The following is a 22,161-nucleotide window of genomic DNA, read 5'->3' as shown; positions in this document are numbered from 1 at the left end:
GGCTCAGTTGCTCTGCGGCATGTCGGATCTTCCCGGACCAGGGCTCGAACCCATGTCCCCTGCATTGGCAGGCGGATTCTTAACCACTGTGCCACCAGGGAAGTCCTGACCCGTTAGTTTTTTAGTAGCATGTTGTTTAGTCTCCATTTCATCATTGTTCTCTGATTTCTTTTCCTGTGGTTAATTTCATGCCATTGTGGTCAGAAAAGATGCTTGAGATAATTTCTATACTGTTAAATTTGTTGAGTCTTGTTTTGTGCCCTAGGATGTAGTCAATCCTAGAGAATGTTCTATGTGTACTTGAAAATAATGTGTATTCTGTTTTTTTTGAATGTAATGTCCTGAAAATATCAATTAAGTCTAAATGTTCTATTGTATCATTTAGGATCTCGGTTGCCTTATTGATTCTCTGTCTAGAAGATCTGTCCATTGATGTGAGTGGGATGTTAAAGTCTCCTACTATTATTGTATTCCTGTTAGTTTCTCCTTTTATGTGTGTTAGTATTTGTTTTATGTATTTGTGTACTCCTATATTAGATGCATATATGTTGACAAGTGTTCCATCCTCTACTTGTATTGGTCCTTTTATCATTATATAGTGTCCTTCTTTATCTTTCTTTATGGCCTTTGTTTTAACGTCTATTTTGACTGATATGAGTATTGTGACCCCTGTTTTCTTGTCATTTCCATTTGCATTAAATATCTTTTCCTATCTCTTCACTTTCAATTTATGTGTGTCCTTTGCCCTAAAGTGGATCTCTTATAGGTGGCATATTGTAGGCTCTTGTTTTTTATCCAATCTGCCACTCTGTCTTTTGACTGGAGCATTTAGTCCATTGACATTTAAGGTAATTATTGATAGATATGTATTCATTTTAAACCTTGTATGTATCCATTTTAAATGTATTTTAAACCTTGTAGGTAACCATTTTAAACCTTGTATGTATCCATTTTAAATGTATCCATTTTAAACCTTGTTTTCCCATTGACTTTATATTTCTTTTTTGTCCCTTTCTTTTTGTTTTTCCTTTTGTGGTTTGATAATTTTCTTTTGTATTATACTTATGTTCTCTTCTTTTTGGCTTTTGTGAATCTACTGTACATTTTTGATTTGTGCTTAGCCTGTTTTTCAAGTATGTTAACCCCTTCCTATACGTACTTGCCTTAGACTGGGAGTCGTATAGGCTCAAACACATTATAGGAGGAAAAAAATCTACATTTTTTACTCTCCTTCTCCTCATTTTATGATTTTTTCTTTTTTGTGTGTGGTACGTGGGCCTCTCACTGCTGCGGCCTCTCCCCTTGCGGAGCACAGGCTCCGGACGTGCAGGCCCAGCGGCCACGGCTCATGGGCCCAGCCGCTCCGCGGCACGTGGGATCCTCCCGGACCGGGGCACAAACCCATGTCCCCTGCATCGGCAGGCCTACTCCCAACCACTGCACCACCAGGGAAGCCCTCATTTTATGATTGTGATGTCTTCTTTTACATCTTCATCCTTTTGCTGTTCATTATGGTTATCATCACTTTCACAGAAATTTTTTGATTTTTAAAAAAATCTGTGTCTGGCTTATTTAAGTGATTTACTTTCCAGTTGTGATTTTCTCTTTCCTACAGAGTTTTAGTTCTTTTCTATTTAGAGAAGACCTTTCAATATTTCTTTTGGGATCAGTTTAGTACTGCTGTATTCTTTAGTTTTTGCTTGTCTGAGAAATTCTTTCTCTCTCCTTCTTTTCTAAATGATAATCTTGCTGGGTAGAGTGTGCTAGGTTGCAGATTTTTCCCTTTCAGGACTTTGAATATATCTTGCCACTCCCTTCTGGCCTGCAATGTTTCTTTAGAGAAATCAGCTGATAGCCTTATGGGGGTTCCCTTGTAATTAACTCTTTGTTTTTCTCTTGCTGCCTTTACAATCCTCTCTTTAACTTTTGCCATTTTTATTATAATATGTCTTGGTGTAGGTCTGTTTGGGCTTATCTTGTTTCGGACCCTCTGTGCTTCCTGTACCTGGATATCTGTTTCTTTTTTTAGGTTTGGGAAGTTTTCAGCCATAATTTCTTCAATTACATTTTTGATCCCCTTTTCTCTTTCTTCCCCTTCTGGAATCCCTATTATGCATAGATTGGCATGCTGTATATTATCCCATAGGTCTCTTATATTGCTTTCATTTATTTTTCTTCATTTGGCTTTCTGTCTGCTGTCCTGATTGGGTGATTTCCATTACTCTATCTTCCAGGTCACTTACTCATTCTTCTGCATTATTCATTCTGCTATTCATGCCTTTAGCTCAGTTTTGTCTCTGCAAATGAGTTTTCTAATTTTTCTTGGTTCCTATTTATAGTTTCTAATTCGTTTTTACAGTATTCTGCATTCCTGCTGATAGCCTTTCTTAATTCCTTCAGTATTTTCATTATCTCCTTTTTGAAATTGGTGTCTATTAGACTGAAGAGGTCTGTTTCATTGTTTGTTCCTTCAGGGGAATTCTCTTGGCCTTTTAACTGGGAATGGTTCCTCCCCTACTTTATTTTACTTATATTTCTCTTACTCTGTGAGTTTAGGAGAAACAATTATCTACTGTGGTCTTGGAGGGCTATTTATATGTGGGGGCATCCCTGTGTAGCTTGTGTGGGTTTAATATATTTGGTGTGAGGGCTGTTTTTAGTAGAGATGCCTGTTGCCTCTTTCCTCAGCATGTGCTGATCATTAACCCCTTAATATGGGGTATGCAGATGTGATGGCTGGTGCCATTCCTGGGGTTCTTGGTGGTGGTGGTGGCAGCTCAGGTGCGCCCCCGGAGTACACCATGGTGGCTTAGGCAGCTCATGACCACTCCTGGGGTCCGGGAGGGTGGTGGTGGCTTGTGACCTCTCCTGGCATCTTTTCCAGGGCTCAGCCTTCCTGATTGAATTTTGAATTTTTTCTTTAAGGAATACTACTTATTTCTGATCCCTTATGTCCCCTCCCCATTCTCATTTTTCCCTTTCTTCGTCACATTGCAGCTTATGTTCCAAATTTTGGGGAAAATAAAAACTACTGGGGAACCCATCCCCATTGCTCTAAAGGGTAAGCCAAGAGCCCCATCTCCCTCATAGAGAAAAGCCTGCTTTTGAATCAAGAGTGAATTTGACTTGTTAAGTAGCAAAAGTATCCACTTCAAAATTCTTTCCTGTTTGTTTTTTTTTTTTAAAATCTCTTGTTCAGACAAATTATCCAGAGCTCAGAAATACAGCAAAAGATACCTGCAGCCCTTGTCAGGGCCATACCAGAACACTGTCAAAAAGAGGTATACCCAAGGATTATGGCATTCTCCAGGCAATGTACCTTTGTTCACTAATGACATTTGATTAGAGCCCACATTCTGTGAAGCCACATGCTAATTTACAGATTTCTGTTTGATAAAGTTCCAAATGATTTCTGTCCATTTGAAAAAATAACCCCCCCAAATTCTAATTGTATTGCCATGCAGGATATTATTCAGTTCTGTCTCTAGCTCATTTTGCCTTTCCTGGTGGACTAAGATACCTGATAGTCTTTAAACCCACTTATCACCTTGTAGGTTTCCTCATTAATGGGTTAGGTAAGTCACTGACATATTTCCATTCTCTATTTACATGAAAGTCTCATTTTTAACCTTGTTGATATCATATAGGGGCCTGCTTCCTTTGCGTAGTGCGCAGAAAAGAGCAGGCCTGGCTGCTGTCCTTATAAGGTTGGCCCATGGCTGACATCTGGGAAGTTGGATTTTATGAAGTTTCCCACCACCCTGATAAGAGTGGCTCATGGAGCCTAAACAGTTTGTACAAACAATATGGTTTGCGTTGAATACCAGCTTTCCTTCTAGGAGTCTGGAATTTTGGTATGTGCCAGGTACAGGGTGCCTTCATAACCAGACCCTAATAACAACCCCGGGTCCTGAGACTCCAGGGAGGTTCCCTGGTAGATGGAGACATTTCATACATGTTGTCACAAATTGTTGCTGGGGGAATGAAACGTATCCTGTGTCACTCCATTGGATGAAAACTCTTGAAAACTTGCACCTGGTTTCCTCCAGACTTTGTCCCATGTGCCTTTTCCCTTTGCTGATTTTACTCTGTATCCTTTTACTGTAATAAGGCATAATTGTGAGTTCACGAGTACAATGATATACTGAGTCTTGTGGGTCCTCCTAGCAAGTCACTGCTTCAAGGGGTCCTCGGGCTCATCCCCAGATTCAGTTAGTTATAGGCATTTTTACATAAATTATTTTTTTGCAAATTTTTCTACAAATTCATTTTCACAAAACAATTGTAAAGTGTTCTCTTAGAAACTGCCTAGATCCTGTTTGATGTTAAGGCCCAGATTTCATGGAGGAGGACTATCCCTCCCAAGATCAATCAAGTGAAAACCTTACATTTCCTCTCTAAAAACCAAATTTTGGAATCGACTCACTGGTGTCCTGATACGATCCATCAGGGCAGTGAGTGACACAACTGTTCGTGTCCTCATTCAGGAAGTATCCATATTTACAGGACAGGCACTGGTCCCCGTGGCTCCCAAAGCAGGACTCGCAGTTGGGGGCACACTTTCTGCATCGCTTCTTGTCAGCGTGGTAGTGGCCAGAGGGGCAGCTGGAGACACAGATCCTGCGTTGTGGAATGATAAGAAAGAAGGGCAGTGTCACCAGAGATTCAGTCCTGAGTGAGTGAGGTGCTGAGCACATAGCTGTCCTCACTCTCAAAATCCTTTTTAACCATGATGGTAACACCACATCCAAAGGGCCAAATTCTGTTGGTTAAAGCCTTCTCCTATGTAGGGTGCTGACGTAGCACTGAAGTTACATAATACCAAGTCCGCCAAGTAAGGCATGTCTTGGTCCAAACCATCTTCCAGTTCGGGTCTAGCTCTTTAAAGGGGATGATGGTTAGAAACTGAGTCTCGACAAGAAGGTTGTGCTGTTGGGTTGAAGGGAAAACATGTGCAAACCATGATTTTATGCAAAAAGGCCCTAATAAGGGGTTACTTCTATTGTTGTGTTTGTCATATGAATCCTGTGTGTATGGGTGGTGAGGGTGATGGTGGTTGTATGCTACTGTCTAAATTAATATAAATATATTTAGGGAGTTCCCTAGTGGTTAGGATTCCAGGCTTTCACTGCTGTGGCCTGGGTTCAGTCCCTGGTTGGGGAACTGAGATCCTGCAAGCTGTGCGGTGTGGCCAAAAAAAAAAAAAAAAAAAAAATTTAAATTTATGTTGTTTATGATAAAAAAATGACTACCTTGCTTGCCCGTAACTGAAGGTCTGGGCTTTATGTATTCATTTAACAAGTACTTACTGAGTACCAATTAAACATCAGGCATTTGCTAAGTCTAGGAGCTAATGAGAGGGGCTGAGGTAGCCAAGGGGCTTTCCCTTTAAGGAATTTATTCTTTTTAATTAAAAAAATTTTTTTTAGACATTTAAAAAATTTAATTTTATATTCGCTTTAAGGAATTGAAATTCCAGCATGGATGTGAGAGGACAGGACCACGCCTGGGTGGCTGGAGCATGGCTGCACTGCAAGTTGGCTCCCTGTGAGTTTCCTCCTGAAAGAGGAGGGGGAGGTGGTAGGGGTGTGAGAGACACGCCTGGAAGAGCACAGCCTCTGATGGGCAGTCACTGTTCCCTGGCCCTCCCTGTGGGTACATATCTGCTTGAGTCAGAAGCCAGGGGCTCAGAAGCACAGGGTCCAAGCAGGCCCGCCTCAGTGCCCAGAGTGGAGTAGTGAGAACGTGCAGGGACCAGCAGCTTTGCCACATGAAGGGCTTACACTTTGGGGAATTCGGGCAAGCATCCATTTGGCTTGTGTACTGGCATTTTCCTGAAGGGCAAATGCAGCTGTGGCATCAAACATCAACGGGATAGAAAGGTCTAGAGGGGAAGACCAGGCATGTGCATAGCTAGTCCCTCCCCATCATCCTTTGAAATGTGAGGAAAGGCGTTTGCCGTTTCCTAGCCTACAGGTCCATTTGATGTTCTGTAATTCAGTGTCAGTTTCACCGTTCTGAATGATGGGATGGGGTCGGGGCGGGGGGGCGGGGGCAGCAGCGTCTCTTCTGGGCTTTGGTCCTGGTGGGAGAACATGGAACACACTGCCTGTGGTGACCCTGTGGGAGCTCCCAGGAACACCAGGGGGCGTGCTTCAGGGGGTCTGATGTGGCTTCTCTCTTACCTGGTGTTGTTTTTCAGCTTATAGTAGTAGTGCAAACAGTCATTGCAGTGGTCCGGTCCTGGCCCATCACAGCCTACCTCACTGCACTCAGGGTCACAGGGACCTTCCAAAAGAAATCAGAACAACACATGGAAAAAATGATTTTAAAGCAGGTAAGCTTTACCTTGAATTATAAATAGGTATTTTTCTCCCTTAGGCAGTGAGAGTTTTCTTTAAGAGTTTCTAATGCAGTGAGGTGGAGTAATGTTCAATGTGGCTGTAAGCCCAGAGTGAACTCTTGACTTTTTTGGGGAAAACCTGAATTACCTAAGTATCAAGCATGTAAATCCTAGTCAGGGCCTGGTCTTCAAAGCACACATATGGTTGCCTTGTGGGAGAAGACAATAATTCAGAATTCAAAAGAACAATGCCATTGCAGCAACTAGAAAAAAAACTGATTGCAATTAAATATGCATAATGATAAAAATGTCGGATAGAAAAATGAGAATTTAAGCTGTTGACAGAAAGGAAAAAAGGGTTGTTATTCAATGCCCTGACCAGATTGTCTCTCTCATCCAAGGTCATTAAAGCCACTGAGTACCTCTGAGATACTGGAGCCGAGATACTGGAGCCAGCAAGAAACGTCATTATGGCATCTGGCACAATTTTAGCCGCATCTCATTTTGGATTACAAAGCAGGTACTTCAGGCACAGATAATAGATTTAAAATTGCATCCTACCCATAGGCCAGTGGGCAGCTCAACAAAAGAAAACTACACACACATTTTAAAGATGCAAGCAAGCTTAAAGAATTCCAAACCTGGGATGAAGGTTCCTAATCTCTCTCTTGCTGTGTATTCTTTGCACAGGCAGGAAAAAAAAACTGCCAGAAAGATGGAGCTACTTTGTGACTGATGAAAAGTTTTCTAATGACATGGGCTAGTTATAGATATTTTGCTTGTTTGACTAACTCCCTTTTTTCTTGTTTTCCATATTTTGAGAGATTTGGTCTCATATAATCTTGAAGCTCTTTCCCATTGAAAACTCATATGATTTTAACTAGCAATAAACATGGTGCATGAAATGCACAAAAAGTAAGTCAAGGGTACCAGAAATGTCTTGAGCCAAATGTCTTAAGCCATACTTATTTTAATAAAAAGGACTTACTTTTGTTGAAACTTGGTCTCCTTTAGTCATTGTAGGACTATGTTCTACAGTTACTGAATTGAAACGTAAAATGGTAGAAGTGGGGAGGAATGACTTAGAGAAAAATCTAGTAGTCAAACACCGTCATTTGACAGATAAAAACGATTTTCCAAGAGTTACAGTGGCTTGTCCAGTATCATATGGCTAGGAGAGTTGGGATCAACAGAGGTCCTGCTTCTTATTCTTAGTCCAGGTCTCCTACTTACGGGTAGTAAATCATGACCTTTGGATCTGAATGGAAATGAGTTATTTCAAAATGCTGCAGACTTGAAGTATATTTCTGATTAATCACGAGTCATTTGACAGCACTGTTTCTCTCTATTTTCCCAAAAGCCTTAAAACTGATCTTTAAATTCCACAGCTAGTGCAACTTGGAACATTTTAGCTGACTGCTATGGTACATGAGGAGAGAGTGTCTCTGCTGTGTAAGGGTTGAAGTGCACCCGGCTGTGGGTCCCACAGTCCCTGGAATTCGATGAAACAGTACAGAGATCTGGTTATGATCATGCCATCTGTGCCTCTAGAGAGGCTGACTTCTTAATGAAGGTGAAAATCACAGCTCCAAAGCAAAGGAATCATGGGTGGCCCTAAATTTTCACTGGATGATTTCTACAATTAAAACAACCCAAACCACTTATTCTTGATATGTGCCAAAGAGCTGTGTATGGCAAGTTCACATGCTGTGCTGTTTCTTTCATAATCTTAAACTGTCCCAGATGCAATTTAGCATTTTAGGTTTCTGGGTAATAATGAAATAATTGTCTTTGTTCTCTCACAAGCACCAATGTGGACATTTTGGAGATGTAGTGAGAAAACCCACAAAGATATATAACTGTTCAGAATTTTAACATTACCAAAATTTGAATTGGAAACATACCATAAGGCACATAGTAATATATTACTATTATACTCCATTTATGTTTTTAGATATACTTTCTCCTATCAGAGAAGACAAAATGGTTTGCTGGTTATAACATCAGTAGTAATGTTATAAGCTCAAAGCAAAATAAGACAAAAACCGAACACAATCTAGTTCTGGTTAGCTCAATTGGTCTGAATTCTCAAGCTTATTATTGGCACAGGGATACCACCTATTTAGAATAAAAGGAACCAAATGCGTATTTATTTAAAATACTCTGTTAAAGTGATTAATGAAAAAGAATCTTAGAGAGCTGAGCTGTAAGAAAAAAAAAAGTTCCTGTCTAAAGGTATGTTAAACTGCTATTTAGGAACAGTTCTCCATTAGGAGAAGCTTTGTTCATTAAGTGTTATATATGATATCCCAGAAGGACTGAATGCTGCTGGAAGTGGTAGCCAATGCAACAAGACAGGAATCAGAAATACACTGGGAAAGAGAAAAAATAATTTACAGATGATATGGCTACAGTACCTAACTGCCCCAGAAAATCAACTCTAAAACATACAAATTAATAAAGTTAAGCAAAATGGCCAGATGTAAGATAAACACACAATAGCCAACAGATATCCCTGATACCAGCATATAATAGTTAGAAAATATGGAATATTTTCACTACAGTAGCAACAAGACCTAAAATACTTAGAAATAACACTAACAAGAATAACACTACATAAAATTAAAAGATTTCAGTAAAATGGGATAAGGTCTATGTTTTGGATGGAAAGACTGTATATTGTAAAAACAGTTCTTCCCATGAGATTGCATGTAAATTCAAACTAAATTTCAATGAGATTTTTAAAGGGGGATTTAAGAATTGCTATGAGAACAACAAGTCGACGTTCAACAGATATTAAAATACAGTGTGGGTGCTACTGGATCAAGAATTATTAGATTGGTAAATCGGAAAAGATGGTACCAGAAGAGACCTGGTATAAGAACTTACCATACTGTTATAAAGGAAACATCCTAAACTAATAAAAGAAAGGATGGCAACTCAGCTATTGATGTTTGTTAGTCTGTTTGGAAAATAAAGACAGAACTTCACTTCACAATATATATTAAAAATCAAAGATTACAAAAAAATAATCCATGTGAATATTTAGCAGATTTTAAAGAAGAAACATTCTGTAAAAAAGAAATTACAAATGTTATCTGAAATGATAAACTCTGCTCTCCAATTTTCTTTTTCTCTCAAAACAACACAAAACAAAAAGTACCTTTCGGAAGCAAGTGATAACAGAGAAAATGTTTTCAGCGAATATGAGACAATGAGGGAGTCAATGACATACAAAGAGTTTTTATAAATAAGAAAATTGCTGCCACTTTGAATAGAAAAGTGAGTAAAAGACATATTTCATTCAGAGAACACAAAGGAAAAAATGTTTAGATTTACTAGCAATCAAAGCTATAAAAATTTAAACATGTTCTTTTCTTTCTTTTTTACTTTTTTCTTTCCACTCAATGCTGGCAGGAATGAGTGTAGTAAACACTCACACAGTGGTCACAGTGCAGACTGGTATATCTTGTCTGGAAAGCAACATGACAAATCATATCCAAGCCCTAAAACTGATGATTCCCTTTGATGCAGTAATTCTTAGAACTCTATTTTAAAGACATAGTCAAAGATATAGTCAAAAACTGATAATGGTATTCATTGAAACCTTATTTAAAATAGTCTAAAACTCTAAGCAAACTACACATCCCAGGTTATGGATTAAATATATTACAACAGGATGGACTATTATGCTGCCTTTTAAATATGTGTTCTAAGGATACTTGAAAACAGGGAAATATGCTCTTAATGATACCTTTAATGGAAAAAAAAGAATATGAATGTTCTATATACAGTGTGATTTTAGCTTTGAAGAAAAAAACATGAATATTTGAATAGTTGAATGTACACATACCAATATCTAAGGGATAGAAAGGAAGATGGAATAAAATCTCTCAGGATATGAGTAGAGGTTTATCTCTTTGGGGGAATGAGGCATGAGCTTTCTTTCCTTAGCCTGCCTCCCCATTGGAAGCCAGCTCACCTGCATAATCCTCTGTCCCATAGTCATCAGTGGGGTCTTCAACGCGGCTATACCGGACACGTTCCACTTTAGGAAACTCATTGGTGGGTGAGTATGGCTGCACGGAGGTGCCATAGAGGACCAAAGACCATTCTTTCAATTTACCTTGGGAAACAATGAAAGCATATCATGAGCAAACATTCCCTCTTCAGCTTCATAATTTCTTTAATTCCTTCTCATTGAGGACAAAGCAAGAGTAGGAGAATTGTGGGAAACAGATTCATATGAATCACTGCATCAGATACAGGGCTAGAAATGCATTTTCCAACGCTTGCAGCGTTAACTATTTAATAATTCACATACCACGTATTTACTGAGCACCAAACGTAGGATACACCTTAATTGAATCAGCATTTTGTGTGTGTGTGAGAAACACATCTCAGATTTCTGGATCAAGGGCTGAGTTTCAAATTATGGATATTTAAGAGAATCCCAGGATTTCACAGAAGGCCTTCTTTTTCTAGGTATAAAGGTCTTACATAAATTAAAAAAAACTGTTGGCATTATCTGACTTGTTTATCAAAAAAAGATGAAAACAACTACTTTGTTCCACCTGAAATGTTAAGAATACATCACTACATTATCCTGTAGACACGTGCTGGCCAATGATAGCCACTAGATCCATTTGGATGTTTCTGTTTAAATTAACTAAAATTTAAAACTTCAGTTCCTCAGACCACATTTCAAGTACTCAGTAGCCGTATGTGGCTAGTGGCCGCTACGATGAACAGCACAGATACAGGAAACATTTCTACCACTGGCAGAATGTTCTCCTAGGCAGTGCTGTCATAGGGCATTTTCTGGTCAAGGGTGCTTGGAGATGTGAGGGAAGTGTTTTACCTCCTTTGGATGTAGGCTTTCAAGGAACATTTGCTTTAGTTAATCCTTATTTATAAATTTATTTCTTAGCTTTATAAAACTAAAGTCTTTAATGCAAAAAGTAAACGAACAGAAAACAACTGTCTCCTGGCCATTAAGCTTAATTTGGTTCTTTTTTTTATATGAATCTTAAATAAAAGTTATTAAGACAAAACCATTAAAAACGTGGAAATATGCTGGCAGGAAGGTAGGATACCCCTCCCCCCACCTTAGATCTCCTCCTCACCTTGGCCTAATACAGCGAATCCAGGCAAGGTTAGGGTTGGGCTCTGTCACAGCCCAGAGAGGGATGAATTTCAGGTGTCTGCTAATTCATCTATCAGCAACTATAATCACCATCAAATTGATGCTTGTTTTCTATAAGTGCTTACTATACGCTAAGTAAGTTTTACTCCATTCAGTGGTCTCAACAACTGGGAAATAGGTACTTGTATTCCCAATATGTAGATGAGGAAACTGAGGCACAGAGGTTGGTAACTTTCCCAAGGGCAGTAAGAGGACAGACTGATATCAAAATCTATCTGGGGGTTCTGATTTAAGATGGTAATATAGGAAGATCCTGAATTCACTGCTTTCCATAAACTTGCTGAATCTGTAGCCACATATGGAACAATTTCCTCTGGAAAAAAACCCCCAAACTAACTGAGTGGCTCCTACGCATCAGGCAAACAAGAAAACCCCAGGTCAAAATGGGTAGGAGAGGCTTAGATGCATCTTACCATAAACCCCACCCCCCAGCGCTACAACCCACAGTCGAGAGGGGACTCAAAAACCCCCAGCTTCTCCTCGAGGAGTGAAAGGTTTGAGCACCACATTGGGTACCAAAACTTTTAAGACCTACACCTGAGAGATGAGCCCCCAAACCATGTAGCTTTGAAACCCAAAGGGCCTTGGGTCCACAAGACCCATAAGACCGTAGTGAACGGAGCAGTTCTTAAAGAGCTCACCTGCGTGGACTCTCACTCCAGGGTGCTGTGCAGAGGCAGTCGACTGAAAAGCACCCAGACTTTCCATGAAAAAGGCTTATTTGCTTATCTTAAAGCACTGGCCGAGGGTCAGGCATCTAATTTAACATACAGAAAAGGGCCTACTGAATACTGTCCAAACATGGAGGCTCACCGGAGCCATCTGGTTCTCCCTTGGCCTGCTCCAGCTTGCTGGTATGAACAAGAAAGGAGCTTGTACTCTCAGCTGGCACCTAGGGGACACCTCTAGGTTGCTGGCTCTGGTGGCCAGTGTGGCTTAGGCTCATGGGTCCCCTAGGACTCTGAACAAAATTGACAAACCTTTAGGTAGCCTCACCAAGAAGAAGAGAGAGAAGACTCAAAATCAGAAATGAAAGAGGAGACATTTTAACTGATACCATAGAATTACAAAGGATCATAAAAGGCTACTATCAGCAATTATACCCAACAAATTGGAGGACCTGTAAGAAATGGATAAATTCCTAGAAGCATACACTCTACCAAGACTGAATCATGAAGAAATTGAAGATCTGAACAGACCAGTTATTGTAAGGATCAATAATCAAAAACTTCCCAACAAAGGAATGTCCAGGATTAGACACCTTCACTGGTGAATTCTACCAAACAGTTAAAGAAGAATTAATACCAATCCTTCTCAAGCTCTTCCAAAAAAAGAATAGGAAGGAATACTTCCAAACTCATTTTATGAGGCCAGTATTACCCTGATACCAAATCCAGACAAGGTTTCCATAAGAAAAGAAAATCCCTGATAAACATAGATGCAAAAATCCTCGACAAAATGTTAACAAACTGAATACAACAATACATTAAAAGGATCATACATCATGATCAAATGGGATTTATTCCAGGGATGAAAGGATGTTTCAACATATGTAAATCAATATGATTTGACACAGTAGCAAAATGAAGGATAAAACTCATATAATTATCTCAATAGATGCAAAAAAGCATTGACAAAATCCAACGTCCATTTATGATAAAGACTCTCAACAAAGTGGTTATAGAGGGAACATATATCAACATAATAAATCAGGAACAAGGATGTAGGCAGGAAAAAGAAAAGGCATCCAAGTTGGAAAGGAAGAGGTAAAACTGTTACTATTATATATAGACTCCACCAAAAAACTTAGAACTAAGCAACAAATTCAGAAAAGTTTCAAGATACAAAATCAGTATACAAAAATCTGTTGCATTGCTTTACATTAATGATGAACTATCAGAGAAATTAAGAAAGCAATCCTATTTACAACTGCATCAAAAGAATAAAATACCTAGGAATAAATTTAACCAAGAAAGTGAGAGATCTGTACACTGAAAACTATAAGAAATTGATGAAATAAATTGAAGACACAAATAAATGGAAAGATATTCCATGCTCATAAATTAGAATATTGTAAAGGTGTCCATACTACCCAAAGCAATCTACAGATTCAATGTAATCCCTAGGAAAATTCCAAAGGCATTTTTCACAGAAATAGAACAAACAAGCCTAAAATTTTTATGGACCCACAAAACACCCCAAATAGCCAAAGCAATCTTGAGGAAGAAGAACAAATCTGGAGGTATCACGTGCTATGATTTCAAACTATACTACACAGCTATAATAATCGAAACAGTATGGTATTGACATAAAAACAGACACATAAATGAATGAAACAGAATAGCAAACCCAGAAATAAACCCACACATATAGGGTCAATTGATTTATGACAAAGGAGCCAAGAATATACAATGGGGAAAAGGCAGTCTTCAATAAATGGTGTTAGAAAAACTGGACCACTATCTAACACCATACACAAAAAACTAACTCATAATGCCTTAAAGATTTGAATGTAAGACCCGAAACCATAAAACCTGTAGAAGAAAACCTAGGTGGTAAACTCCTTGACACTGATCTTGGGAATGATTTTTTGTATTTGACAACAAAAGCAAAGGGAACAAATGCAAAAATAAATAAGTGGGACTACATCAAACTATAGAGCTTCTGCACAGCAAAGGAAACCATCAACTAAATGAAAAGGTAACCTATGGAAAGTATTTGCAAATCATATATCTGGTAAGGGGTTAATATCCAAAATATGTAAAGATCTCATACAACTCAATAGCAGAAAAATAATCTGATTAAAACATGGGCAGAGGATCTAAATAAACATTTTTCAAATGAATACATACAGATGGCCAACATGAAAGGGCACTCAGCATCACTAATCATCAGGGAAATGCAAATCAAAACCACAATGAGCTATTACCTTACACCTGTTAGAATGACTATTATCAAAAAAACAAATATTGGTGAGGATGTGGAGAAAAGGGAACGCTTGTGCACTGTTGGGGGGAATGTAAATTGGTGCAGCCACTATAGAAAACAGTAGGGAGGTTCCTCAAAAAATTAAAAATAGAACTACCATATGATCCAGCAATTCCACTTCTGGGTATCTATCTGAAAAACAAAAGAAAAACACTAACTCTTAAAGTTACATGTACCCACATGTTCACTGTAGCATTATTTACAATAGCCAAAACAAGGAAGCAACCCAGATGTCGACTGACGGATGAATGGGTAAAGAAAATATATGTGTACATGTGTACACATATGTACATGTACACACACACACACACACACACACACACACACACACACACACACACACTATTACTGGGCCACAAAAAGGGAATCTTGCCTTGTGTGAAAACATGGATGGACCTTCCTAAGTTGAAGTCAGACAGAAAAAGACAAATACTGTATGATCTCACTTACATGTGAAGTCTTAAAAAAATAAAATACAAAAAGTAAAAGACAGAAATCATAGATACACAGAACAGACTGGTGGTTGCCAAAGGCAGGGGGTAGGTAGGGGTGGGTGAAATAGGTGAAGGGGGTCAAAAGATACAAAGTTCCAGTTAAAAAACATATAAGTCCTGAGGATGTAATGTACAGCATGGTGAGTATAGTTAATAGTAGTGTACTGTATATTTCAAAGTTGTTAAAACAGTGTATCTTAAAAATTCTCATCACAAGAAAAAAAATTTTGTAACTATGTGAGGTGATGGATGTTAACTAGACTTCCTGTGGTGATCATTTCACAATATATACAAATATCAAATCATACAGTTGTACACCTGAAACTAATATTTCAATTATCCTTCAATTAAAAAAAATTATGTATCCAAATCTTGCATTCTTAAACTATTATATAATTCTGTCTTCCTTGCCATTTCTAGGAGTTTAGAAACTTGAAGTTTAAAAATGAACATATTCTGGGCCACATTCATTGTTTTCTGACATCTGCATTGGGCCAGCACACTGGTTTATATTTGGCTTGACCTCTGCCAGGTTTTCTTTGGACTCACTTGTTAATGGCTATCCTATTCATAATTAGGGTGTTGTTCAGTCTCAAAATTTCAAGTAGTGTCAAGAAATGAATGACTACCTGAAATTAATGACCAATCTGACTGCCGTTAGGTAGCAATGCAAAAGGGAACGTATTTTCCATATGGCATCTCTCAAGTGCACACATGGAACACGTAATACAAGGACACTATGTCAGTTACTCTAAAACCTGGTCCATTTAACTTAAGATGATTTTATCTAAAAGTTTACCCTTGTAAATGTTTAAAGAGTGTTGACTCATAACTGATTATTTCCCTTGGTGCCATTTCTGAAGTACATCATAAGCCCGCTGGGCAGTTTCTCTCTTTATTTTTCACTTATTATGTAATTTTATTTCCTTAGGATCTCTGCCACAATTCACATCAAACGCTGCCATATTTGGGCCGTCACTTTTTCCCTCCCCTATCACTTTTCCATTTGCTAAATTCTATAGCAGACTTTGCAATAGATACTGCAACATCTTGTGAAAAATAGCAGTGTAAATGCAGAATGAGAAAAAATCCATTCTACTTGCTAACACTTAGATGCAATCTGCCCAAGATAGAGAACCCAAGATAGATTTAATATGCAATGAAACAAAAACAACAACAAAAATGCCTCCAAAAATCCTTAGTATGTGTTTTAATAATAAGCAAATGGGAAGAAATAATATACAAATATAAACTCAGTTTAGAGCCAGGAACCTCCATACTTGGGAATGATTCTACCATTTAATTGGGCTAGAAGATTCTATGTCTCCAACTGAATTTCGAGTAGCTTACTAAAGAAACCCCTCATTTAATTAGAGGACTGTACACCATAGGAACAATGATAGAAACACACAAACACACAGAGAAAAGTAAAAGTCCCTTTTCAAAGTTGTGTCTAATTCCGAACTGAAAGGTTGGTTGAAGAAAGGATACCCGGAGACCATGTGTTTCTATTAAAGCCTCCTGACCCCAGGCTGTATAGCATTAGGGTATCTCTCTTCTGACACAAAAGAACATCTCTTAAGATGACTGGAGGTGACTGGGGTTAAACGCAAACATTTAAACAGTATAAGGAGAAGCCAGTGATATGAAATGGACAACTCTACATGATCTGGAATACTGCAGAGAGCTTTTAACACGGATAATCACAGTAAACTCTGGATAGACCCTGAACTCCTTGAGGGCAGAGAGATTTATGTTGGCCTCTCGTGCTTGCACACCAACCCCAGGTCTACCATTAGTTATGCCCCTAGGGGCAGTCTATGCTTGTGGGGAGGAGCATTTTATCAAAGAGTCACTTTTATAACTGTCCTAAATTATCAACAGATAATGCACCCCTTATGTCTGTACCCTAGGCTGCACCCCTGTTGGTACACAACTGCCACGTTTGGACAGTGTTTACTTCTCTGGGATCTCTTGAGATATAACAGCCCTGTAGTGACACATGCTGATGGATCGCCTGGGAGCTGCCCTTTGGTCAGGGCAGCCCAGTCCAGTCACCACGCCTGCCATTGCCCCTGAGCGCCATGACACAGCACATCTCCATAGCATGAGCAGTAAGCCTGGCCTGAAAAGAAGAGGGAAGGAGAGAGGAAGGTCCTGGGAACTAACTAGATTAGGAACAAGTGAAGGTTGTCTAGAAACCAGGGTCTAGTTTATTTGAATGTTTTCTATCAACTCTGCCTTATTCACGAATATCTGATTTCTGAATAAAACCTTGGCAACCATTACATCCACGGTGCACGCTGGAAGTGAGCTGGACCCAGATACTCTTTCACACAACTTTTATCCTGATTTATTGGGACCTTGCCACCACGCTGGTTTTGATTTCCCTGACTATGGGACCACTGTGGCAACACAGATGAACCACCTCACGGAATAAGGGAAAAGAGATGGCTAAACTGTGTGCAGAAAATGGATCTCTCAGAATGAGTAACTTTCCCTGACTGGTGGGCAAAAGAGCGGCAAATGTACGGTTCACGCCTGCGTTCTGCTGTTTGCTTCTTTGGCCCGATGCAACCCACAGTATCCGAATGAATCACACCCTTACAGTTATTTACAGAATGTTGGGTTAAATTATCCTGTGATGAAGAGAGGACTTAGAATTAGATGTCAGTCCTAAAACTGCCCTCAAGCCTGGTTCTTCTGCAGATGGACTGGACAGAGCATTGAGAAGCGTAAACTTATTAGACGATGGAAGATGGGTCCACAGCTGGGTGGGAGGCTGGGGTAGTTATCCAACAGATCACTTGTTACCGCGCCAAGTACTACTTAGGGCTCCATCACAGGCAACACAGGCTGCTGCAAAAATACTGTTCCATCTCCCATCTCATGCTGCATTTGTACTTTTCCTTATTTTATGTTACAAACAAGGTTCATACGTTAGCAAGAAGAGGGAAATAGGCCATGTGCGGCAACAGAGTCAGACCACCTGAAAAGAACTCTATTAACATCATTCATTTCCATGTTTTACGTATCAGGACAGTTTTCTCTTTACTTAGCTCCTGGGCTCACAAAGGGCAGAATGCTATCATGCATTCTCTTTAGTGGTAACCAGTTTAGCTGGCATAGGCCAGGCTCAATGTCTTGTCTGCACTGAAAATTAAATTTAAAGTAAATGCAGAAAAAAGATAGTCAAGGGAACTTGTCTCCTCTTATGACCATGCAATTTACCCATTGTAGGTGGACAAGGCTGGCTTGTTTATTGACAAAGAAAGTAAGGGAAGCTGGTTAGAGATATGGACCATATATTCTGAAATATCAATGAATAGCTGTCATGTTTCATCTTGTACTTATATCTAAATACTTATTCTTGAATTCGTATCCTTAAATTACTACTTTTCTAATGGCGATCTTGAGAATTGGAGTACAGGAAGACAACTCAAAGCACAGGATCATATGATAAAGGATAAAATTGATATATGAATGTGAAACACATTCCTTGGCCAGAACATACTCCATCATTTTTCTGTGCAATAAATCAAATTATAGAAAGGGAGTTCCTACCTGGAGTCTTGAAGTTCCTCAGCTGAGAGGGAGTGTCATAAACTTCCAGGATCCAGTCACCAGCAGCTCGTTCTCCCCAGCAATGAATGGTCATGAACTCCCAATTTTTAAATCCTTCCATGGAATGATCAAAAAGCCTGAGAGAGAACCATAAAACACTGTTTTTGTATGTTATTTAAAATCTAGTGAGTGTCACGTCAAGACCATGATGAGTGATCTCTCTGTATCTATCAGCATGTTCAGCTCAACACTGGAGGTTGTCTTCATCCTGGGCATCACCGATTAGTAGATCCAAATATATGCATATCATTGTTCTACCGGAGGGAAACAGGCATGGGGCTGGCTGTCCAGTAACAAATCTGGGAGGGATAATGATGTGGGTATCAGGGAACCTAGGCTAAGACGCTACTCACAAGCCTGGTAGTACCAAGAGTTGATGTGGAGCAACTGAAGCTCTCTTACACTGCTGATGGAAACGCAAAATGGTGCAGCTGCTCTGAGCAACAGTTTGACAATTCTTACCATATGACGAAACAATACCCCCCCGCCCCGCCAGACATTTACCCAAGAGAAGTGAAGACATAAGTCCACACAAAGAACTCCACATGAAGGCTCACAGCAGCTTTATTCATAACCATCAAAAACTGTTAGCAATTCAGATGTCCATCGACTGGTGAATGGGTAAACAAATTATGGTATATTCACAGAATGAAATACTACCTAGTAATAAAAACTGTTGAACTGCTAATAACTGCAACAACATGAATGAATTTTGAAGGCATTAAGCTAAGTGGAAAAAGTCAGACACAACAGATCATGCACTATCTGATTCAATTTATATGACATTCTAGAAAATACTACTTAAACAGAAACAGATTAGTGGCTGTCAGGGGCTAGGAGGTAGGAGGCAGGGGCATGGTGGAAGTTTTGGGAATGAAGGAACTGTTTTATACCTTGAAAATAATGGCTGGTTATGCAACTATATATATTTGTCAAAACTTATTATTCACATTAAAAAGTGAATTGTATGTAAATTACTCCTCAATGAAAAACCATGCCCATTCATCTTATCCAGTTCAGGGAGTCATGCCTGGAACTGCAGCCTAAATTCTGCCCTTCCAGCCCTTCTAATAATTTTCTAAGTTCCTAATCCCCTATATGAAATCTCTTCCTGCTTGAAATCACTGGAATTACTTCTGTTTTCTGTGAAGTAATCCTGAGGGATACAAAATATAAAGAAAAATAAAGAGAATCCGAATCAAGAATCAAGAGATGTCAATAGATATGTATAAAATAGATATGTATAAGGCTAGCATATGAAGAAACAGGCATGTTATTTACATAGGCATGTGACGGAGATTTGACTATCTGAAGAAATATCCAAAAGATTTCTATAGAGATGGGACCCAGAAAGTAGAAAATGAAAGATGGGGCAAGAGAAAAAAAAAATTTTAAGTACTTAAAATTATATACATCTATTATTTTTGTTGGGGCAAACAGAGAGGGAAAAGCATCTCTAGCATTGTCTTAGGAGCAACCGCGTCCAGTTACTGGGACATATCTGTCCTTCAGTGCAGACAAATACAAAGGTCATGACAAGTGGATGTTGACAGCTATTTAAGACATACAATCACCTCTCCTTGCTTTACTTTCCTGTTCACCAAGGAAACTGGTGGTTATCATTTGAACTTCCATGGGCATCTTCCCATTGGGAGAAAATGCACCCTTCTAAAAACAAAAATAACCAGTCTAATCTCATTATAACTTAATACATTACAATTCTGATTTTTGAAAGTGTTCTATCAATGTGTTTGAGGCTCCCTCTAAAATGCCAGCTGGATTCTGAAGCTGGAGGGTTAGGGGACGTAACTAGGGACTGTGTTAGGTAAATGGCTGACACTCGGCAGCTTTCCCTGGAGAAAAGCAATAAACAGGAAAATCACCTGTTGCATACTCCTGAGGTCTTGAAAGAAGAAAAATAAAAAGTATTTAGCAACATTCTCCAAGTGTCCCATGGTCAGAAAATTGAGAAAAGGCTGAGTCAAAGTTGAACAGATCTCTTTACTGGAGAACACTGCAGATCTTTGGAATATTCAAATATGTTTTGTTAATCTCCATATGGGGTTAATGGGAGGCAGTGATTTTCAAACCTTATATGGACAGGAAGGCCTTTTTCTTTTTTTAGAATATCTGTATACTAACCTGTATAACCTGTATACAGGTTACTAACCTGTATACCTGTATACTAACCTGTATACCTGTATACAGGTTCCTGTATACCTGTATACTGTATTCCTGTATACCTGTATACTGTATACCTGTATACCTGTATACAGTAACCTGTATACAGGTTACTAACCTGTATACCTGTATACTAACCTGTATAACCTGTATAACCTGTATACAGGTTACTTCTGAACCAAAGGGTGTGGCATTTCAACGAGGACCATATTAGATCTGGCAGCTTTCCCTCATGATAACGGGGATGGAAACAGTGGCTCCTTACATGAATGTCTTCCCACTGAAAATGATCTTCGATAGATTATGGATGGTACATACATCCAGGAGATCTTACAATCCACGCACTACCACAGTAGGGCTTGTTTCACAAGTTTGTGGCCTGAAACTGGACTTGGCCAGGAAGAAATTGTTGGGTCATTATAAACACAATTGACTTACCTACTGGGTCCTTCATGTAAAACCCAGAAAGCGTGTGTTGGGTGAAAACGAGACACAGAGGTAGGAAAGGAGGAAACTTTTCAAATGGTACTTCCTGCCAGAGAGATGTTACTGAAGTGAATATTGTGACATGGAAATGGATGGAGGCAGAAAATTGGTCTAGAACCACTTCTTAGCCCAACAGTTCTAATTTCAGTTCCAATTCGTTGAGGCTGTTGTGCCACTTGAGGGCACTGAAGCGACAGCTTGTCACGTAATACCTTTCCAAGAGCGTCAAACTGAAAAGCAATTCCCAAACAGTTTAGACAGAACATTTGGCTCACGGCCTCACGTCCAAAAACTACAAAGGAGACTTGAGGCTGCCATCACATGAGGGGCAGTCTTGTTTCCACAACCTCAGCCAACTTTTAATTACTCATGGGTCAGTTATTTATTTGAGTGCTGGATTAGCAGACCCTATGTTTCTTCCCTTACACCCTTTCCTCTCCACCTTTGAAAATCATTCCATTGCTACCAATCATTTTAAAATCACATTTGGAACGAAAATTAAATATAAACTAGGTACCCAGAAGAACTATCCATAATCACCATTCAAATAAGTGTTTCAAAGCCCGAATGTAAACAGGCTTTGTCTATCTGGCTGAGTGGTTCCCAGCCCGGCCTCTTCACTTTATGCAGAGCTGGAATGCTCATTAGTTTCATGTGGACATAAAAGTTGAGGAGAGGAATTAAAATGCAGCCAAACACGATCACTGCATTTTGCTAAAAGAGTTGACGGGGAGAGAAATAGACACTGATTGTTATTGTTGTTTCAACTAGCTGGGCATTGACTTTTCTAATCCCCACCGTTTTATTTTTACTCTGATTCAGTACTTAAAACTATTCGC

At 39.2% G+C, this 22,161-nt stretch overlaps 1 protein-coding gene across 1 annotated transcript in view; it reads right to left on the bottom strand.

The window, feature by feature from the left end:
- PCSK5 (proprotein convertase subtilisin/kexin type 5) overlaps window positions 1–22,161 on the bottom strand; it is a 445,837-nt gene that overhangs the window by 145,955 nt on the left and 277,721 nt on the right. Inside the window, 4 exon segments of the mRNA XM_033858183.2 lie at window positions 4,427–4,620; window positions 6,186–6,288; window positions 10,326–10,469; window positions 18,596–18,732. Coding sequence (XP_033714074.1) covers window positions 4,427–4,620; window positions 6,186–6,288; window positions 10,326–10,469; window positions 18,596–18,732 — 578 coding nt within the window.

The sequence above is a fragment of the Tursiops truncatus genome, chromosome 6, assembly GCF_011762595.2.
Source record: "Tursiops truncatus isolate mTurTru1 chromosome 6, mTurTru1.mat.Y, whole genome shotgun sequence".
In the NCBI taxonomy this organism is placed as follows: domain Eukaryota; kingdom Metazoa; phylum Chordata; class Mammalia; order Artiodactyla; family Delphinidae; genus Tursiops; species Tursiops truncatus.
Note: the sequence above shows the minus strand (reverse complement) of the source record. Positions and strands in the feature narration are given on the sequence as shown.